Source organism: Sceloporus occidentalis, unplaced genomic scaffold, assembly GCF_023333645.1.
Source record: "Sceloporus occidentalis isolate IW3139 unplaced genomic scaffold, rSceOcc1.0.p SCAF_158, whole genome shotgun sequence".
NCBI classification, from domain to species: domain Eukaryota; kingdom Metazoa; phylum Chordata; class Lepidosauria; order Squamata; family Phrynosomatidae; genus Sceloporus; species Sceloporus occidentalis.
Window position 1 is genome coordinate 192,838 of NW_028317138.1, and position 20,275 is coordinate 213,112.

At 37.4% G+C, this 20,275-nt stretch overlaps 1 protein-coding gene across 1 annotated transcript in view; it reads left to right on the top strand.

Annotated features, from left to right (window-relative positions):
- The window catches only part of LOC149280164 (homeobox protein aristaless-like 4), a 30,966-nt gene that overhangs the window by 3,361 nt on the left and 7,330 nt on the right, over positions 1–20,275 (top strand). The window contains exon 2 of the mRNA XM_089500740.1: positions 17,567–17,856. Within this exon, the coding sequence (XP_089356866.1) occupies positions 17,567–17,856 (290 nt within the window). The remainder of the gene's footprint in view (positions 1–17,566; positions 17,857–20,275) is intronic.

A 20,275-nucleotide genomic window follows, 5' to 3' on the forward strand; every position in this document is an offset into this window, starting at 1 on the left:
ATAAGTGGTTTAACCATTTTATCTGCCCAAAGGATGTGCAAGGGAAGGGTTAAAAATGTATTTGTATAACAAATGGCTCAAGGGTCATCTTTTTATTAATACTCTACAATATTCTTATACCATTAATATTTTTTTAATTGCAGGGAGCTTTGAGAATTCTTGTATATTTAATAAACTTTCTGTGGGACATCTTCAAATGTATCAATTGAACTTCCCTAACTGCACAATGTAAGGGTGGTTTATTTTTCCTTCCAAATTAAGTCCTCTCTCCTCCTTCCTCTATTTTGTTTCAGTTTTACAGCAGGAAAATCTCTTTTTTTTTAATAAATAAATAAAAAAACAACAGATGAGCTCTACCCAGGTCTTGTGTATCATTCTTTCCAGAAATATCTAGAAATTATGTCATTGTTTTCCTCCGCTTGCAGATGCGCATGTATAGATATTGTTGATTAGGCCATTTTCTTTTTTTACATTACACAGGCCTCCTGGCTGGATAGTGTAGAAGACCCACTGGAATTAAATGTGATATGTGTGCAATAATTGTCTTCGAAATCAACATATTGTCATATGATATTATAGCCTAGTATAAGCTTAGTTCATGGGGTTGAAGACAAAAAAAGAAAAAAAATCTGAATAAAATGTAACTCTTTTCCCAGTTTTGGGTTCATCACCTATGATACCAAGTCCATTCCTTTCCAGGACTTATTACGCTCCATGTAGGTGCAATAAATCATAGTGATAAATGTTTCTCGGACTGCTACTACCAGTAGTCTCAGCCAGTTGAAAACGACATGTTGCCAGTACAACATGGAAATATATAATATGCATCAGTTTGACACTGAAAGGCTTAAGATGCTTTTATACGTAAGACAATATTGGGAAAATAAATAAAAACCAAAAAAAATTAGAAATTAAATGTTATCCTATGAACATTAAATATTGCGAAACACGTATACATTTTTATTGATTTTCAGTTACTGAAAAAACCTTAAAAAATAAAAATAGTCGTGTTTGTAACTCGTACACCTTGCTTAGAAACGTAGATTTAGTAAAACCGAGTAAATTATCCAACAAAGATTAAAATTTTATTTGTTTATGAATTTTTTTTTTGCTGCTGGACAATCAAATTGTTTTGTGTAATAGGCAAAGCTGTCGATGAAACTTTTCTTAGCCCGTTTATAAAATAAGGGTAATAGTTCTTTGTCCAGAGCCAAACAAAGCACAGTTAGAGTTTTTGTTGTTGTTTTTTTTTTTAAAGAATTTAGAATGTTTAGAACCCTCTAAAATATTCAAAAGTATAGCCGGATTTAAAAAAAAAAATTATTTTTATTTTTTGTGTGTCAAGTACCTTTATGGACCAAGCTAAAACAGAAATACATATTTTGTATGTAATGGAATGAATAAATCAAATGAAATATTTTTTTTCAAATTCTTTACATAACTTCCAAATTTTGAAGTTTTGATACTTTAACATAGCAATACGCAAACAGTAATAATAATAATAATAATAATGAAATATATAGATATATATTCTCCATACCAGTCATTATTTTTTAAATTTTTTAAAACCAGCATATATTTTTTTTTCATTTTCATGGTGTATGTCGGCAGTTATAAATCTATAAAATTAAGTTATTTGATCGTTCCACGTTTATGTAAAGCATAACTAGTTTTATTAAACTAATTATTCATGAACACATTTCGTCATTTCAGACATACGCTTAGGCTCAGAATCCCCTACCAAAAAAATGTAATTTACATTGATATAACATGTCATAATTTCATTGGTCAGATTGCTTCGTCGACTGTAAAAAAAAAAGGAGAAAAAAAGAAAAAAAAACATTGTAAAAGCGCTGTACGCAAAAGAAAAAAAATGTCCGTAAGACAATATATTCAGTTCTCTATCGTATTGTTACGTTTTACGTAATCTGTAATAATTTTCTATACAGCGGTTCAATTTCTTCCTCAAACTTACAAAATAAAAAAAACAAATAACTTTTTGAAAAAAGACAGCGATGCTGCGTATCAGTGTGTTCTAGTAAATTCTACCACTAATTTCTACGGGTTTCCAACAATTTATACAATGAATAGATATGTCATATAAAAAAAAATTAGAATTTTATTATTACCAAAATAAAAATGGTATTTCTGGTATTTATTTTGGCAATTTAAAAAATTAAACTCTTTTGGATTTATCATCTGTTCTAGAAAGTAGGTTTCAACTTTTTAAAATATTTCTATATTCATTTTAAAATTTCTACTTTAAAAATGTAAAAGTTAGGTTAAGTTATTACATCACAGGGCGTATAGTATCCATCATCTATTTATGCCCCTTCCCTGGATAGAAATAGAATAATTCTCAGAGAAAAATTCGGAATTAATTCCACAAAAGAAAAATTTGGAAAAAAAGTGGACAATGTTTCGGCTTGAGACCTTCATCTGAAAACCCGCGGTTCCTTTACATACTTCCCTTCTGATATCTATATATTTAACGTATATAATAAATCTTTTTTTTTTTTTTCTGATGAGCGTGCAAACATTTTAAACGCTAATTAATCAATGTTTTATGACGTACTTGTAAATTGAATTAGTTAAATTCAATTTACATACATCCCTATCGATTGACATAGATTTAACCTGCTGATATCTATACATTTAACGTATATAATAAATCATTATTTTTTTTTCTTATGAGCGCGCATACATTTTAAACGCTAATTCATCAATGCTTTATTACAGACTTGTAAATTTAATTGTTCGCATCAAACAGAAGGATTTGAAGATCATAAAGTTTAATCTCTGGATGTTTAGCTTTAGAAGCCACCTGCGTCAGTAAAGTATCTATACATTTGTGTACTACCGCTGGGAGATATATATTCCATATGGGCACACACAAGGTATAAATAAATGTTACATTAGGAATGTGTTCCGCATGCCCATTTCATCTAGATCATTTGCGAGGAATAATATAAAAATACCCCGGTGTATGACCCCACTCCTGCCCCCGGGGCCCTGGAACAGATTGGAAAAGCACAGCAGGGTATAGGTTTCAAATCACATAAAGAAAAGGGCCATAGAAGAGCCTCTGTTGCGCAGGCACGTCAGAGTTTGATTCTCCAGAGCTGTTTACAATACTCGGAAAACATTAGTTTTACTTCAAGGAATGAAAAAAGCTGGTGGTGTCTGGACCTCTGGAGTCCGAGAATCCATTCGAAGAAGAAGGGTGGATGCCAGAGATGCGGGGAGTCACGATTTGAGAAACGAATTCAAGCAGAAAAAGGGGCATTAAAATAAAAAAAATATATATATAAAAAATTATTTATAGAAACATAGAATTTGAGATCAAACTGGCCCCACTCGGCCCACGTTGAGTCTACCTGTTTCTCCTGCTGTAAAGACTCAAACCTTAATCAGTCGTTGATCTCGTCTTATGCCTATCCCATGCGTGTTTTCATTCCTTCACTTTAGCTATTTATGTAAATAAATATTAAATGTATTATAGATATATTTGTGTACAAGAGACCCGTCAGCACACTCTTCATGGGCAAGAAGAAAAGTCATCCTCTCGCAAAAAATACATAGACATATGTATAAACAGATTGCCAGAAACTATACAAATGTATACAAGGGTGGTAGATAAGTGGAACAGCTTCCCTGCATAAGTGGTAGAGGGTAATACAGTGAGGGGATTAAACATGCATGGGATAGACATACGGCTCCTGAATCTAAGACGAGACCAACGACTGATTAAGGTTTGAGTCTTTACAGCAGGAGAAACGGGCAGACTAGCCGGGGGCCGAATGGGGCCGATCTGCCGGGTTCTATGTTTCTATGTGTTATGGGAACGTGGAGTTGATACATTTCTGCATTGAGATGTCCGGCTGTTGAGAAGCTCGTTGTCTCGTTACATGAAGTGCGGAGCTGAGACCTTCTCTCGTTGTTAATCTGTCCGCCTGTAATGCGTTTCCAGCCCAAAAGGAAGTTTTTGAGGCTCAAAGATCCCTCAAGAGTATCCGAGTTTAGAGAAAGGTGTCGCAGACAAGTAAGGAAAGTATATACATCCCGTTAACACGGCTGCCCCTTCTGGTTTGGCCGGGGGCCCGATGAAATTTCGGTTACCCGCAACGTGTTTTTATTAGGAGGTGATCTGGTGGAGATACGGAGGTTCTGCGAAAGTCAATACCATATATTGAGCCCCCCCCCAGCCTCCGAGCCGGAGATACGGGGGGGACGGGACTGGCAGACCTACAGACCCCGCGGCTTCCATGAGACTACAATCCTCATCAACCTTTGGCGAAAGAGACCGCCAACCATCTTTGGACTACAGTGTCTAGGAAGGACGGCTTGGACCTCTTATAACCACAGATCCTTCCAGGGTTACGGAGTCACGGAAAAATATAAATTATTAGACTTTTATCATTAAATAAAGTGGAGTTTTTTTTAACCGTAATTCTTTAAAAAGTGGGTTCTTTTTCATATTCTTCCGAAAAAATGTAGTTTACCTGTGGACCTGGCCGTTGTAGGCCATTGGTAGCCATTGCCAAGTGACGTTTAGGTCAAACAACGCTGAACTAATTGTTTATGGCAGAGCTAATGTGCTGGTTCTGCTCCTTAGGACTCTTTCACCATAGATTTCCATTAGTCAGAACATCCCTTATGGGTAATTAAGACAATGGCATTCTATTTTTTTACCACAAGGCAAAGACTTTTGCCTGGAAGATTTGGCTACCGTAAAATAGCTAAAACAGATATTTTATACAATTACACAGCTGTCAAAAACATTGCATTATGTGAAAACTATAATTGTATTAAAACAGAAAAAAAAAACTATATTTTTTTTAATAAAAACAGCTCTGGTGGGAGATCTCCTTTGGAGAGGATCTGTCATCTACGAGGACTTTCATTACTCATCAAAGCATATAAAACATTCTATACGTTGTGTTAGGACAAAAGTAACCCTTTCCTCTCTCCCTTCTTCCCAAATATAGAATAAGTTGGAAATATTTGAAACAATTCAAAATAAATAGGATGCGCAACAACAAAAGTTAAAAATAGATCTAAAATCTTAACATTTAGCACACAATATCGACAATGCTTTATTAAAATTAAAAAATAAAATAAAAATGAATAACAAAATGAGTGGTTGGCAAATTTGCCCATAAAAAATAAGCATTTTGTGAGTATTTTGTGGTATTATCTATCAGATGGCATAATTTTCATATGGTCAAAAAGTATCGCTTTTCACAAAACATTCATAAAAAATATTTATTGTACACACACATTAAAAAAAAAACCACAACATTCGCACAACCGGGTAAACGTGTTTTATATAAAAAGAAAGGTATGAAAATATTTTAAGAATCCTAAAATGACTTAATATATTATTATTTTTTCTTGCTAATTTTTAAATAATAATTTGCTTTCTGTTCTTTTTTTTTTTTTAAACTTTTTTCATCTGTGGATGATGAAAACAGAAAATAATAATAATAATAATAATAATACAATTTTAAATATAACTACTGGGGAATGTTGGGACTGTAAAATTGTACATTCCAAATATTTTTCTTTTCAGTGTAACTAATAACATATTTTTAATCAAAAACAACATCTGTGTATAATAGACAAAATTGCTCTATACTATTAAATTGGGAATGTAATAAATAAGTTTCAATGAATTTAAAACTTGTATTAAATATATATTTCGGACCATATAAAGTGAATATCCAATCAAGAGGAGAGGGGGGTGCATGCTAATAGAGACAGAAAATATTTTAAAATCAGCTAAATTTAATTTAAAAAAATCATTGTTTTTAATAATACAGTCATGTCATTTGTGTAACTGTGAAAACATGGGGGGTAATACACACCAGACAAAATAAATAGATTTCTGTTAAAAAGGAAATTAAACAATTGGGTGTATAAAATGTATTTGAAATCCTAATAATAAGTGTGTAAATAAACATAGGATTTGGGAACATTTCTACAAGCCTTGTAAAATATTTAAAAGTAAAAAAAATACAGTCCTACTATATAACTGGATTAAAGACGGGGGGGGGTATTGTTAAATGTTTTTCAGAGATAACATTTCAAATAATATTTAGACTGTATGTTTTAAAGGGGAGCTGTCGCATTCCAGATGGTCCCCAAAAACTCAATTCTTATGCCAATATAGGACATGCCAATCAAGTTTGAGTTTAAGTTTTCATGTCGAAAATTCCTCTTTTATTCCCAGAAGTGCCGTACACCATCTTTCTTCTCCATTTAGCGTTCATAGTCCCTTTGTATATTTTATTGGACAATAATTGCATGATTTGGTTATTTCAAAGGGATAATAATGCTTCATACAAAGTGCTTGAACATGGAGCCTAACATGAATACAGCCTTGAGCTGTACAGTTGGACGACCAAGCTACATCGCTGCATTTCAGGGTACCTGCGAGGTCCAAACTTCCGTTCAGTATTTCAATCTGCGTTTCTTAAACATCAAAGTAACTAAATATTTCTATTTCACATTTCAAAAAACATTACTATCCCTTTAAGAGCCGTTGGCAAATCTGGACACCCCATTAGAAGTATAAGGGAAGAGGCACCAGATCAGAGGCAGTCCAAATAAATACACTAATAATAATAATAATACACAAAATGATACACTTTGCACAAGTTATCCCAGCAAAATACTGTGGCTAATCATATCCAGCTATCTACTACTACATTAATCTGTTTTTGTTAAACCTGAAATTCCTCTTATGGCCACTAGGGGCATCTAGAAAAAGAAGTAGGTTTTTATTAGCTATTTCACCCACTATTGGCTTCAGATTGACATTAATATTCTACCGTGTAATTACTACATTAAAAAACAATAGAAATAATCACTAAATGACCCAGCTGTGGCGTAAATGTTAAGTCAAATCCTGTACAGATCTTTTTTTCAGATGTGATGCCCCTTGTGGCTGTTATAAGTATTTCAGGTAAAAAAAAAAATGCATTCTCCAAATCTGAGCAACCCCTAAAAAGAAAAAAAATCAATTCCTGTCAACAATATTATATCTGAGGATTAACGAGCTATAAATCAACCCCTGTTACACTCAGCTTTAGGCAAAGTGAAATAAAAGACGTGTTTTAGGATATATAACAAAGCCTAGTTGTCCCCGAAACTGAATAAAGGACAACAAGTTGCCATAACGTAATTATATTTTACTCAGCAGAGGGAATGAAAAATATGGTTCTTGTGGCTGAAACATTCACACACAATTGCGTGAGTTTTGTTATAGTTTCATTGTTGTTTGGGTGACGTTTCTCCTCTATTGTGTAGAAATATGTTCCCATGAATGAAAATACCATATAATGAACACCAAGTTCTTAACGTTGTCTACAGACGGGTTGCAAGTATCTTCATAGCTCACTCGAGCCATACATGCACGTTGGAGCAAATTCAAGAAGAAGTTTAGTTTGAGACTCACGTGCACCTTAGAATAATGTATTTTATTTACACCGTTTAATTCGTTTAGTTTATAAAGCCGTTTCCTGCTGTTTCTATACACATTATGGGGGCTTTTAGGGCTGTAGAACCCTGCGATACCCTCATACCCAGCACACATTCTAATTTGGGCTCTCAAAAAGGAGCTAACACTCATGAACTGGGACAGAGCTAACAATTTCAATTAGATATTCAATAAAATATTTCTTTTTTAAAATAGAAGCATTTAGTGGTTTTGATTTTTTTCTGCTGCAAATAAAAGTAAGTTCCATGAAAGCCATTAAATGTAACTCTATGGATGTGACACATGGTGACTCGGGAAGATCAAAGACGAGAGGGATGAAGGTGATATTTTGATTAACTCAAAAACACTGCGAGTTTACTTGACCTTTAAGGTTAGCGCCCTCAAGAAAGGACTCAAGTGTCTCGTAGAAAGGGCTCTGTCTGCGTCCAAACATTAATTACCTGGTTGTTATTGCAACCTTTTCACTTTCTAAGTTCTCTTCTGATTCCTAAATTGTAATGGGCAGAGAGGGACTGTACCGCACAAGTCTTAGTTTCCAATATCATTTATAGCTGGTTCCTGTTTTGTAACACAATCACGGATAAAATATTAACGCTTTGCCACAAGCTCACAATGTCATTTTATTTCTTGATTTGTTATCAGAATTGTTAGAATTTAGTGGTTTCGGTATTGAGAAGTCTCTGTAGAGTGCTTTGGTTCAATTGTTTTGGGTGCAATCCCCCATATAGCCACTAGGCTGCGCAGGAATGATTTTCGGCAGCATTTCCACCTGACTAGGTCCTTTCTATGCTCCTTCTTTTGTTGTTTCTTGATGCCTCCTGTTGAACAGAACATGACTGTTCTTATTGTGTGCACCGTCTGCCAACTGGGTTTAGGGTTACAGCGTTACATATGCTTTCGACCAGGGTTGGCCCCCGGGCTATGAAATGTAAGTCTGCCTCTGGTACTGGTTACAGATTATAATGATTCCCAAAACTGTGTCAACAAAACATGAGTTATTCCGACAAGCGTTGGTGTGTAACCGTGTATCGATAATAAATGTAGGGATTGCCCCGCCATCAATCAGTTCTGTGATTACGTCCGAACTCTCCAGGAATTTTATGGACCTAAAATGAAACAAATGGTTTAGTTACAATAAAATTATCAACTATGCCCTGTATAAAAGAATTATCCCTGGAAAAAAAACATTACCTAAGGTCGTTTAAGAATTTGGCCACATTTTCTGCCGGGGGGGGGGGGGGAGCCTTAGTTGGATGACTTTATTTAGTTGGAATTTTTATGAAATTTGACCTATAGTTTGTTACAGTTTAAAAAGTCCAAATGTCAGATTATATTTTTAGTGTTTTTGAGTATTTGAATTTTCTTTTGAATATTTAATAGCCCCAGTTGGTAATGTACCCCTACTCTTCGAAACCCCAGAAGCTACCATTGTCTGGATAAGGGTAAAATAAGTCATAGGCCAACAAGACACAAAGGGTTAAAGTTTTTTTTTCTTTGTCCTGCTACATGGCAACGATACTTTGTATATCTGCATTGTGAGTTAACCTGTGTTGTGCCAGACTCTTGTAACATACTTCTAAGTAAGTAGAATAAACGTATTTTTAGGAATAAAAAGGGGTTAATATTTCAGTTCTGCAGACAAAATATAAGTTACATCAGCAAATTTATATAAAGTATAAACACAAATACTAAACAAATCAATACTAATTTGATCTACAGGAAATTAATATTCTAAAACAATGCTCTAAAAAAATGTGTCTGGTTAAAAAATGGTCCCAAATGGTCACCTAAACCCAAATCGTATTAACACTTTCATTACCAAGCAGATACTGATGGGAAACAAGTCTAAATCTTCCTTGAACAGTGTCATAATCTTTAAGAAATATGACATAAGTGGACATTTCTAGGAGGAAATGGTCCTTTTGGATGAGGTCATCATCCCATTTTGTTTATACTTTACAGCGTTGGGTCTTGTTCGTTTTTTTAGATCATCACGGTTTGAAAGGTCGATACCTTTTGTTTCAGTGACGCTGGTCAGCATCATAAAAGTCTCTTCTAAGATAGATCTAAGGTCCGCAAATCTTTGGAGAAACCCAGTTATCACAATTCTTTTTTTCTTAAATTATTTTTCTTGAAAAAAAATCCCACTTATTTAAACTTGACGTGTCATTCATGCACGCCCCAGGGGCCCTTTTGGACACTAGAGCAGCCAAGCTCGTAAGCAGACGTCGTAGGGACTGTCTCATCGTCGTAAGGGACTGTCCAGATCGAGTCGGGGCTGTTGGCAACGAAGAGGTCATTGGCCAGAAAACAAAAAAACAACTAGATTCCACAGATCATTAGAAATGATTGGCAAACACGTCTCGGTGGGGTGGGATTCTATCGAAAATATCGCTGCTTGGAAATTCTAAGCACTTGGAATTTATGGAAACATTTATGGAAACCTTACGAGAAGCCGCGTAGGTGTTGGGGGGGGGGTTCTTCAATAAACGGTTGCCGGTTTTATGCCGGTGGTTACCCCATGTCCTCCTCCGGCTGTTAAAACCTTTTAATGCCAACCCTGGGACAATCTCTTGGAATTTTAACCTCACCTGAGGCCCTTTGATGAATAACGCTCGGCCCACTAAGCGCAGAGAGCCACGTGCGGCGCATTGTGTTACCGGCCCCTGGCAAGAGAGGGAATGATATCACCGACTCAAGAAGGTCGAATGAAATCAGCGTTTCTTTTCATACGGTCAGAGATGTCGGCCTTCGCGTCCTCGGTTATTGAATATCCGAAAGTTCAGCTCCGGAGCCAAGGACTCTTAATTTCCCCCCCATTTGCTTCCCATGTGTGATTGACTTTAAAGGGGAAAAAAAAAACCTCTTCTACGCCACATCTGGCTCCCTAAAGGAACGAAGGAGGGGAGGGGGGGGTTAAAAAATAAGGAGGAAGAAATCGGAACCTTTTAACATGTGGTTTCCAGCCCTCGGTATCTGTCAGTCTTAACTCTCTCCAAAACTTCAAAACCAGGAGATATATATAAAGCAGCCCTGGCTGGATAGAGAGAGAGGGAGAGAAAGGGAGAGAGAGGGAGAGAGAGGGAGCTCCGGGGTGAAGCAGGAAGGGGGTATTAAACACAAGCCAAAATCCATTCGTGTGGCTCACATATTTTGTCAATAAGGAAATCCAGAGAAGCCGATGGCGAGGTGGTGATTGCAGTAAAAAAAAAAAATAACGGTACAAGGGGATGGATCTCCTGAACATATTTCTTATAGCGAGCGCACATCAGCAGCGTCGGCGGAGATTAGAATTTCTCCTTCTGATCTCCGATGGATCAGGTCAATGGCCAAAACCACAGAGTTTTGGAAAAACCCTGTAAAAAAATTTTTTGATGTTGCGCATTTTTCACAGTTTCTGTTTGGACTCCAGACGTGCACGTTGGGTCGAGTATCGCGAGTAATGTCTGTAAGGAGTTTAGTCCGTTAGAAATCCCAAAAACATTTAGAGTATCGTCTTCTTGCACCACAACTTTTCTCGTTTTCCCTTATTGGCTGATTTTTGGAATTTTTGGAATTCAAAAAGTGAGAACCCAACACGCCTGTGGCACATAAGCAGGCAGAACATACATGGGTGGCTATGTCAAAAAAAGGAGGTACATAATGAAAATCTTCATGAGAATTTTTTTTTCCCAATAGGAATGGATTTGTGGTTTGCTTTTATTTATTTTTTCATCTGTTCTAATACTAAATTTGGTAAAATTTTTAAAAAAAATTCTTCATCTCAAGCCTTTAATTCTTACACTACATACATTCTAAAAATATAGTTGGTGGAAACCTTCAGCTTTGGGTTTTAAATCGATGAGAGGGCAACAATATGACCTCTGCTGCCTTAATACAGATACATCTTTTCATTTTTATTTCTTGTAGTTCCAGATCTGGCCACAGAGGGCGCATGTGTTAAGAGACAGAAGTGTTTGTTGGATTCTAGGTCTAGCTTTCCACTGTAGATTCACTCTATGGTGCTGCATTAAGTTTATGGAGTTTACAGTCATATGAAGCTATTTTGGACTGGTGAGACTAACCCATGGTGGTCACTGGTCAGAACTACTGTTTTATTCTGGTATATTTGAAATAGGTTTTCATTGATGGTCTTCCAGGGTATCTGCGAAGCCCCCGAGGTAATGGACACCTCTGCTCTTGGAACCCCTTACTTAACCGGAACCAATTTGTCTCAACTTGCCACAACTCAACAGCCCAACTGCCCATCATATGGGCCAACATCTGAAAGCTGTTCTAAGTAGACTAGTCCATAGCAAACAAAAACGATTATGAACAATTTTTGGGGGTTCATTTTGGCTCCTTGTCAGACAATGAATATCGTTTTCTGGCTATTCGGTTTGGATGAAAATTTGGATTTTTCAGAGGGTTCTCATTGGTTTCCATTTGTTTTGTTTAGTGGTCTGTCCTTGTTTACATGGATTTGTACGAACTTGTAGATTGTAAGCTCCTTTGCGCAAGGCCCTCCTTACCCTTTGTTTCTCTAAGTCGAATTGTTACGTCATATACTGCTGTTTACCCATTGCACAGCGCTGCGGAATATGATGGCGCTACAAAAAACAATTCATAATAATAATAAAAAAAAAAAATAATAATAATAATAATAATAAAAATAATAATAATAATTATTATTATTATTATTTGACAAAATTAGTTAGAAATTAGGTTTTCACGAATCGGAATGCACAAGTTTGGTTGTAAGGCAGCTTGATGCTTGTAATATGTTCATACAGTAGAGCCTTGGTATTAAATCATGTCCGCCCGCAGTATAAGGTCACGATAGATTTCTTACCCGGTATTAGAAGAACCGATCCCATTAGCGTTACACACACATTAAAGAGCTTATTCGCTAAAGTTTTGATTTATATTCTCAGGATCTGACCCCGGGGGTTTTTATGCTTCGTAGTACAATAAAATATTACCATAATCAATAGCAGATCGACAGTCTGGGACTAATATCTTCTCATGTGATAGAGTGAAAGCCCTGCTTGAAAATGGGTGGTATATAAAAAAAAAGTCTTTAAATGTAGCGATAATATTCTAAGATATTGCCATTAATACCTTTAATTCTAATTCTTTTTGTGAAAATATAGAATGTAATATTTCCAGAATACACAAGACGTCGGGCCTCTGATTGGCTGTTGTTTTTACATAACAGGTGCAGGACTCAGGGGAGGGAAACGTTATAATATCCATAACTGCTTGGAATTTATTAATGGAATCGACTCTAAAACTGATTTCTTTAACCTTAGAAACATTGGCTCTGCCGGCAGATCGGCCCCCATTCGGCCCCCATCTAGTCGCCCGTTTCCCCTGCTGTAAAGACTCAAACCTTAATCAGTCGTTGGTCTCGCCTTAGATTCCGGAGCCGTATGCCTATCCCATGAATGTTTCAATACCCTCGCTGTATTACCCTCTACCACTTCCACTGGGAGGCTGTTCCACTTATCCACCACGCTCTCAGTAAAGTAAAACGACCTTACATTACATCTCGATTAGAAAGCCCATGCTCTATTGATTAATTAATTTAAGGCTTAATTGACGAGAGATGATGCATGCAGGAATCGTAGGTCGTTTCCAAGTCTCAAGGTCTGGAGTAACAGTCGGCAAGCTCGTTTTTGGCAGTCGTTTGGTACAGATCCACGCTCAGCCGGTACGCAGCTGCTGCGGTGCCCATAATAGTAGCTACTACGCTCCCCACGTGTCTGGGGTGGTAACCGCCTTAATAAAGCGCAGGAAGCCATGTGGCTCACTACTTAAATAACAACCCCTATACCAGAGCGAGGTTAACGCGTGATATTCACTAACATTTCAAACATAGAATCTTTCATAGAGGAACCCGATTCTCGACGAAATAAACGCGAACGCCGCTCGGAGACTCAATGATTTTATCCCAAACTGCTCAGCGATGCCAAAGAAAATATGGGGAATTTTATATTTTTCTGGAGATAAAAGGGATTTTCCTGTCACTTTCAATCCGCGGCGGAGCGGCCCCTGGGCCGAGAACACAAAATACACACAGAAGCCACATCATCACCTCCTCGCGGCACAACATATCCCCCGCAATAAACCCGACTTAACTCCATCACTGCCAGCGCTGTCACGGAGCTCGCGGATATACAATATTCTACCCCCAGCGCTGTATACAGTAATATAACCCCAGCGCTGTATACAGTAATATAACCCCCAGTGCTGTATACAGTAATATAACCCCTAGCGCTGTATACAGTAATATAACCCCCAGCACTGTATACAGTAATATAACCCCCAGCGCTGTATACAGTAATATAACCCCCAGCGCTGTATACAATAATATAACCCCCAGCGCTGTATACAGTAATAACCCCCAGCACTGTATACAGTAATATAACCCCCCAGCGCTGTATACAGTAATATAACCCCCAGTGCTGTATACAGTAATATAACCCCCAGCGCTGTATACAGTAATATAACCCCCCAGCGTTGTATACAGTAATATAACCCCCAGCGCTGTATACAGTAATATAACCCCCAGCACTGTATACAGTAATATAACCCCCAGCGCTGTATACAGTAATAACCCCATAGAGCTGTATACAGTAATATAACCCCCCGCGCTGTATACAGTAATAACCCCATGGAGCTGTATACAGTCGTTGACAAAAACCTGGTTTTATCTAATTATTGCTCCAATAAACTCCCTTTATCTGCAGACACGGAGGCCGCCATTGCTGTCAGTCATGTGATATTTTGAGTGGCTTACCTGCTCAAACTCCACACAAGGGGTGAGCCAAGGGTTATTAGAGTGTGGGTTCAGTATTTCTTCGCCCCCCTCCTCCCCAAAACTAGAACTCATGCACATACTAACATGCAAACTCGCTCTAACACTCACACTAACACCATACATACACATTTACAGACCACCTTCCTACTCCCCCTCACACCCCTAACCCTAGACTCACACCTGACACCATACTCTGACACATACACTCAGACTAACACCATACACTAACACTCACACACACACGTTGACACAAATAATAACTAACACACACACTGATGCTAACACTATACATCGACATGCACTCACACTCATGATAGCATCATACACTAACAAGCACACAAACATACTAACTACATACACTCACACACACACATACTAACACTATATATATATATATATATATATATATATATATATATACACACATGCTAACACCATACATGTACTCATGCACACGCTAACAATAGAAGTCTGTTTATCAGTCACATTGTCCAGCTGGGTGATTAAGACTGAGCAATTCTATTGTTCCCACAGGCAGTATGATAAGGAGTCGGGGGGTTTAGTAGATCGGGGATCAGATAACAGAGCGAGAACAAACGGCTGATATGCAGCTGCCTGAAAATATTATATAATGGGGCAAAAACTACAACTGGCTTTAAAAAAAACAATACTTTTGAATCTGATATCAATCAAATAAAATACGTGCTCTACTGATGAACCCAATTCTTTCAGATATTTAAGACCCCGATTCACGTTTGTTTTTTGGGTCTTCCCTTTAAGTTTCTATTGAACTAAGTGCTGGCTTTAAAACACATTGCGTTTTTTGGTAGATAAAGTTAATTTTAATAAATTCACTGTGTATTGACCCGTCCGGCGCTAATGCCAAGATCAACATATACAACTTAATAGGAACATTCCGCTTTCAGATGACGGGGCCAATAGAAACATAATATTATCAATGAACTCAGCAGGGTCCGGGGAACCAACGCATGAGTCCGGCTTTCACTTTATTATTATTATTATTATTATTATTATTATTATTATTATTATTATCTTTAATTATATTATTATTATTATTATTATTATATTTTATTATTATTATTATTATATTATTATTATCTATTATTATTATTATTATTATATTTTATTATATTATTTTATTATTACTATATTTTATTATTATTATTATTATTATATTTTATTATTATTATTATTATATTTTATTATTATCTATTATTATTATTATTATATTTTATTATATTATTTGAGTATTACTATCTTTTATTATTATTATTATTATTATTATTATTATATTTTATTATTATTATTATTATATTTTATTATTATCTATTATTATTATTATATTTTATTATATTATTTGAGTATTACTATCTTTTATTATTATTATTATTATATTTTATTATGATTATTATTATCTTTTATTTATAAAGCGCCAACAATTTACGCAGCGCTTCACTTTGAGAATTATGGCCCAAAAACCAGGACTTTGTCCTCTAGTATATATGACTGTTGGTTGCCACAGGAGCTTACAATCTGTAATGGCAACACATAGCCAGAGTTTGCCTTTTATGAGAGGCCCGGCTCGGTGGGGATCTGTCACCACGTCCTCCTTATCTGAGTGAGTTTTTCTGTTCTTTGGGACTTTTTATTGCCTCTGAGTCCTGTAAGAGGAGCCAGTTGGTGAAGTTCTATCCAAGCCGCCTGTCTGTCTCGCAGTAAAATTCAAAAGTCCTGCTATCTGCCGTCAGGGAGTCAAAGGTCAGAGTCATAGCCCGGGTTTACGGGTTATCATGGAGAATTTACTCCTGTTTCTTCTTCTTTCTGTCACTTTAAACCAAAAGTCTTTGAGTTTTTGCCTGAAAAAAATGCAAGATACGGCAATATTTTTTTTTATTTTTATACACGTATTTGATCATTTTAGAAAAAAAAAAACTATCAATATATTTTTAACGCGGGTTTTATAAACAACAGAATCATGCATTGTGAATGATAAGAAAAATAGCTGAGCGGGGGCCCCAGAAGCACTGGGGAGGATTAAATAAATCCTCTTCAGCTTTGTAGAAGCATGCATTTTACTTTTCTGTGCCCTTGTTGTAGCTGCAATGAATCAACGGCACCAAAGGAGCTGACAATCTAATGTGACGCTGCAGGCACAGGAGGATAAAATTGTTTTTTTTTTTGTTTTTTTTGAGGTCACCCAAAGTTGAGTTTTGAAGTCTTGGTTCTAAATCCTTAAGCCCTGGGATCATTTGATTTCATTGAACTCTGGCCTATAAGCATCAAGCATTGTGGGATAGTCCTAAAGGATTTGTATTTGACAGGACTGGACGTAGAACGGTTGTCCTATCCGTGCTGGAAATTTGGAAGTCAGATTCAGAAACATATAAGGTGGCCTTAGATAAATATTTCACTTCCTCCCAAAAACAAAAGTAAAAACGATGACAAATGTTGACCTTAATACCAGGTGAAATTTATTTATCAGGAATTTTACATAATATATTTTTCTAATTTGGTCTCATTTTTCATTCTTCCATTTTTCATTGGGTTTTATTTTAGAAAACAAATGTAGGAATATAAGGAAAGTACAGAGAATATCCACATGATAGCCCAAGCCCATCTCTATTCATTCCATGACCGGGTTCCATCAAAGCCTTCAGCCATTCTAGCCATGCCCGGCCAACAATGTGGCTGTTAAGGTCAATGTCAACCTCAACATTGGCTCACAATGTCAACGTCAAGGTTGGCTCACAATGTCAACGTAAAGGTTGGCTCACAATGTCAACGTCAAGGTTGGCTCACAATGTCAACGTAAAGGTTGGCTCACAATGTCAACGTCAAGGTTGGCTCACAATGTCAACGTAAAGGTTGGCTCACAATGTCAACGTCAAGGTTGGCTCACAATGTCAACGTCAAGGTTGGCTCACAATGTCAACGTCAAGGTTGGCTCACAATGTCAACGTCAAGGTTGACTCATTACACATGAGTACATTTGGAGGAACCACAAGAGACAAATGGACACAAAGTAACATAATTTGTGAGGTTGGAGACGAAAACTCAAAATGTTACAGGTTGTTTATATTTGAAGGTCTCCCGGTAGAACCTTTTGTGGTCAATTGAACAAGAGCATTCAATCAGGGGTGGGCCCCATGTAGACCTCCTCGGAGGATATTGAAACCTTATAATATTGGAATGGATAATCTGTTGCCCTCATTTGATTTAATCCGATGATTCTATTTTTGCAGCCAAAGAGAGCTCCCTGACTCCAAACAGCGATCCACCAGGAATGGAGAGCGGGTACATGACAAGCAAAGATGCCCCTAGCAAGGGATCCCAAGAGAGACCGGGCAGCGACCTGCCCATGGACAAGTCCGAGTCGGAGAGCAACAAAGGAAAGAAGAGAAGGAACCGGACAACTTTTACCAGTTACCAACTGGAAGAATTGGAGAAGGTCTTCCAAAAGACGCACTACCCCGACGTTTACGCCCGGGAACAGCTGGCCATGAGGACTGACCTAACAGAGGCAAGAGTGCAGGTAACTAAGAGGGGCAAGAAAGATACAAATTACCAAAACGTGTGTAAGGCTTGCTACGTTTCCAACTAAATGTATGAGCCACATTTTATTTCCGCCTCTGATGCAACTAACTTACAAACTCACAGCTTAGTGAATAAGCCCAATTTAATGAAGGCATCATTACTGTCTGGCTCATCCTAAAGTCACCTTACATGATGAAAACAGCTCACGGAGCGACTTATTAATATTAATTCTTTTTTATTTTTTTTTATTAATTTTAATTCAATTTTAATTATATAATTGTGGGGGTTTTTTTGTAAATAATATTTTTTTTTAGTTTTTTAATTATTGCTATCATGGTGTAATGAAGCTTTAGTTTTTGACATTAATGAACATTTTGGCACAAAGACAGGAATTCAGTTCCCAGATGGTAAGACTTTATTACAAGCGTCCCCCGGGTCTGATGTGTGAATTATACCCCACGCTATTAACACGGCGGCGTCTCTGAAGTATATTTTATACGCACTAAACCAGCATCCCCGTCCTTTATGGGGGGCCGCAGAGAATATACTCTACTCCAGGCTTAAATCTTTAGGATATATTGGTCTGGGGCGGGGTTAAGAAAGCAGCTAGCTTGTACAGCGCTGCGGAATATGATGGCGCTATATAGTAAAAATGAGAATATGAGGACATAGATGGTTCCACCAAGTACGCCGGGGCCGCTGGATATTATGTATCCAAGTATATCATTAGAACTTGGATAATGGTGGAGAGAATGATAGGTCTACCTGTCCCTCCGGTTCTCCTTATGGCCGGCAGAGAGGACCATCATGGCCTGTCGGTTTGGGGATATGGTGCGAAACTAGAGTGACCACATCGGCCATTTTTTCCCAGGACACATATAAATCACAAGTTGCTCACCATCACACGTAAACTGCAGCCCTGAAGCAGGTTTACCAAGGGGGTGGTAGATTTATGGAACAGGCTCCCAGCAGAAGTGGTAGAGGGTAATACAGTAAGGGAATTAAACATGCATGGGATAGACATACGGCTCCTGAATCTAAGACGAGACCAACGACTGATTAAGGTTTGAGTCTTTACAGCAGGAGAAACGGGCGGACTAAATGGGGCCGGATGGGGCCGATCTGCCGCCAGGTTCTATGTTTCCTAAAAGCAGAAAAAGATAGAGACTTGTGTGACGTTAGACCAAGCTCTGTCTGGAGGGTCTGTAGAATAACTGGCCCCTTGGCCAGTGACACCCCATGGCCAGAATATTTTAAAAGGTCTTTTCTGCGCCGGGGGGTCTCGCCGCTTCATTCATTGGGGAACAATCCTGAAAATATATATTTTTCTTCCATGATTGCCGATTCCTCCCCTCTCGCCCACACTTTTATTTCTGAGAGTTCTGGGCTGATCTCCCTCATCTGCGGATTGACCTCTGCCCCCCGCGTGGCTATTTATAACCGTTTTCTGTACAGATCCAGGCTTTTTAATTCAGAAAAAACCCAGAGCATTAATAACAGCGAAGACAGTCCGCTATAGCCGCGTCTCTCGCTAGAAATCCGTCTCCGCCTGTCTCCTGCGAGATCCGACAACCTTTCGCTCTTCTACCATTTGTACCTCATTGCTGTTTCCCGGGGACCCCGTCTCATCCGTCTTTATTCAGCCTCCGCTGCATAGAAACTTTTATACAATTTTTGTGTAAATCTCTGGTTATTGCGGAAAAAAAGGGTTGTGGAGACATGGAACAGCCTTCTGGGTATTGGTGGTTGGGGCAAATACAGAAGACAACACATGAGACTGGCAGCCGTGCATAGAAATCGTATCTTAAGCCCCTAAACTGGCACTTAAATGGTTAAAGATTAAAGGGACTATGAATAGAGAACAAGAAGCATCTGTAAATTGTGATGATTTAAAAGCGAATGTATAGATCAAGGAAAAGCGCTTCACACCCTATAAATCATCACCTAGCTCCACATGCAGATTAGTTAGTCCCGCATATAGCGGTAATTTGCATATGGGGCTGGGTAGATTTTTCTATTGCTATCGGAATTTTTATTTTTATTTTATTTTATAAAACGTTGAAAGGCTTTAAAACAAATGCATAGATCAAAAACTCCACACCCTTCACCATAAAACAAATCACCATCTAGCTCCATATGCAGATTAATTAGTCTGATTGATAGGATTAATTTGCATATAGGGCTGCAGAGGGAAGTCACAAAGGGATAGGTATTCCAATAGCCCCCATAAATTAGGTTAGTCCCTTTAAGTGCTTCCTGGGTATCCCATGCTCAATTGAGCTTAGCGTACTTGTAGATCAAAAGAAATAGACATCTATCAGGAGAGATAAGATTTGTAAACATAGCTACAAAAAAAGAACGTTATTTACAAAAAAAAAAAATCTAAAAAAATAAATAATTGTAAAAATTGATTCAAT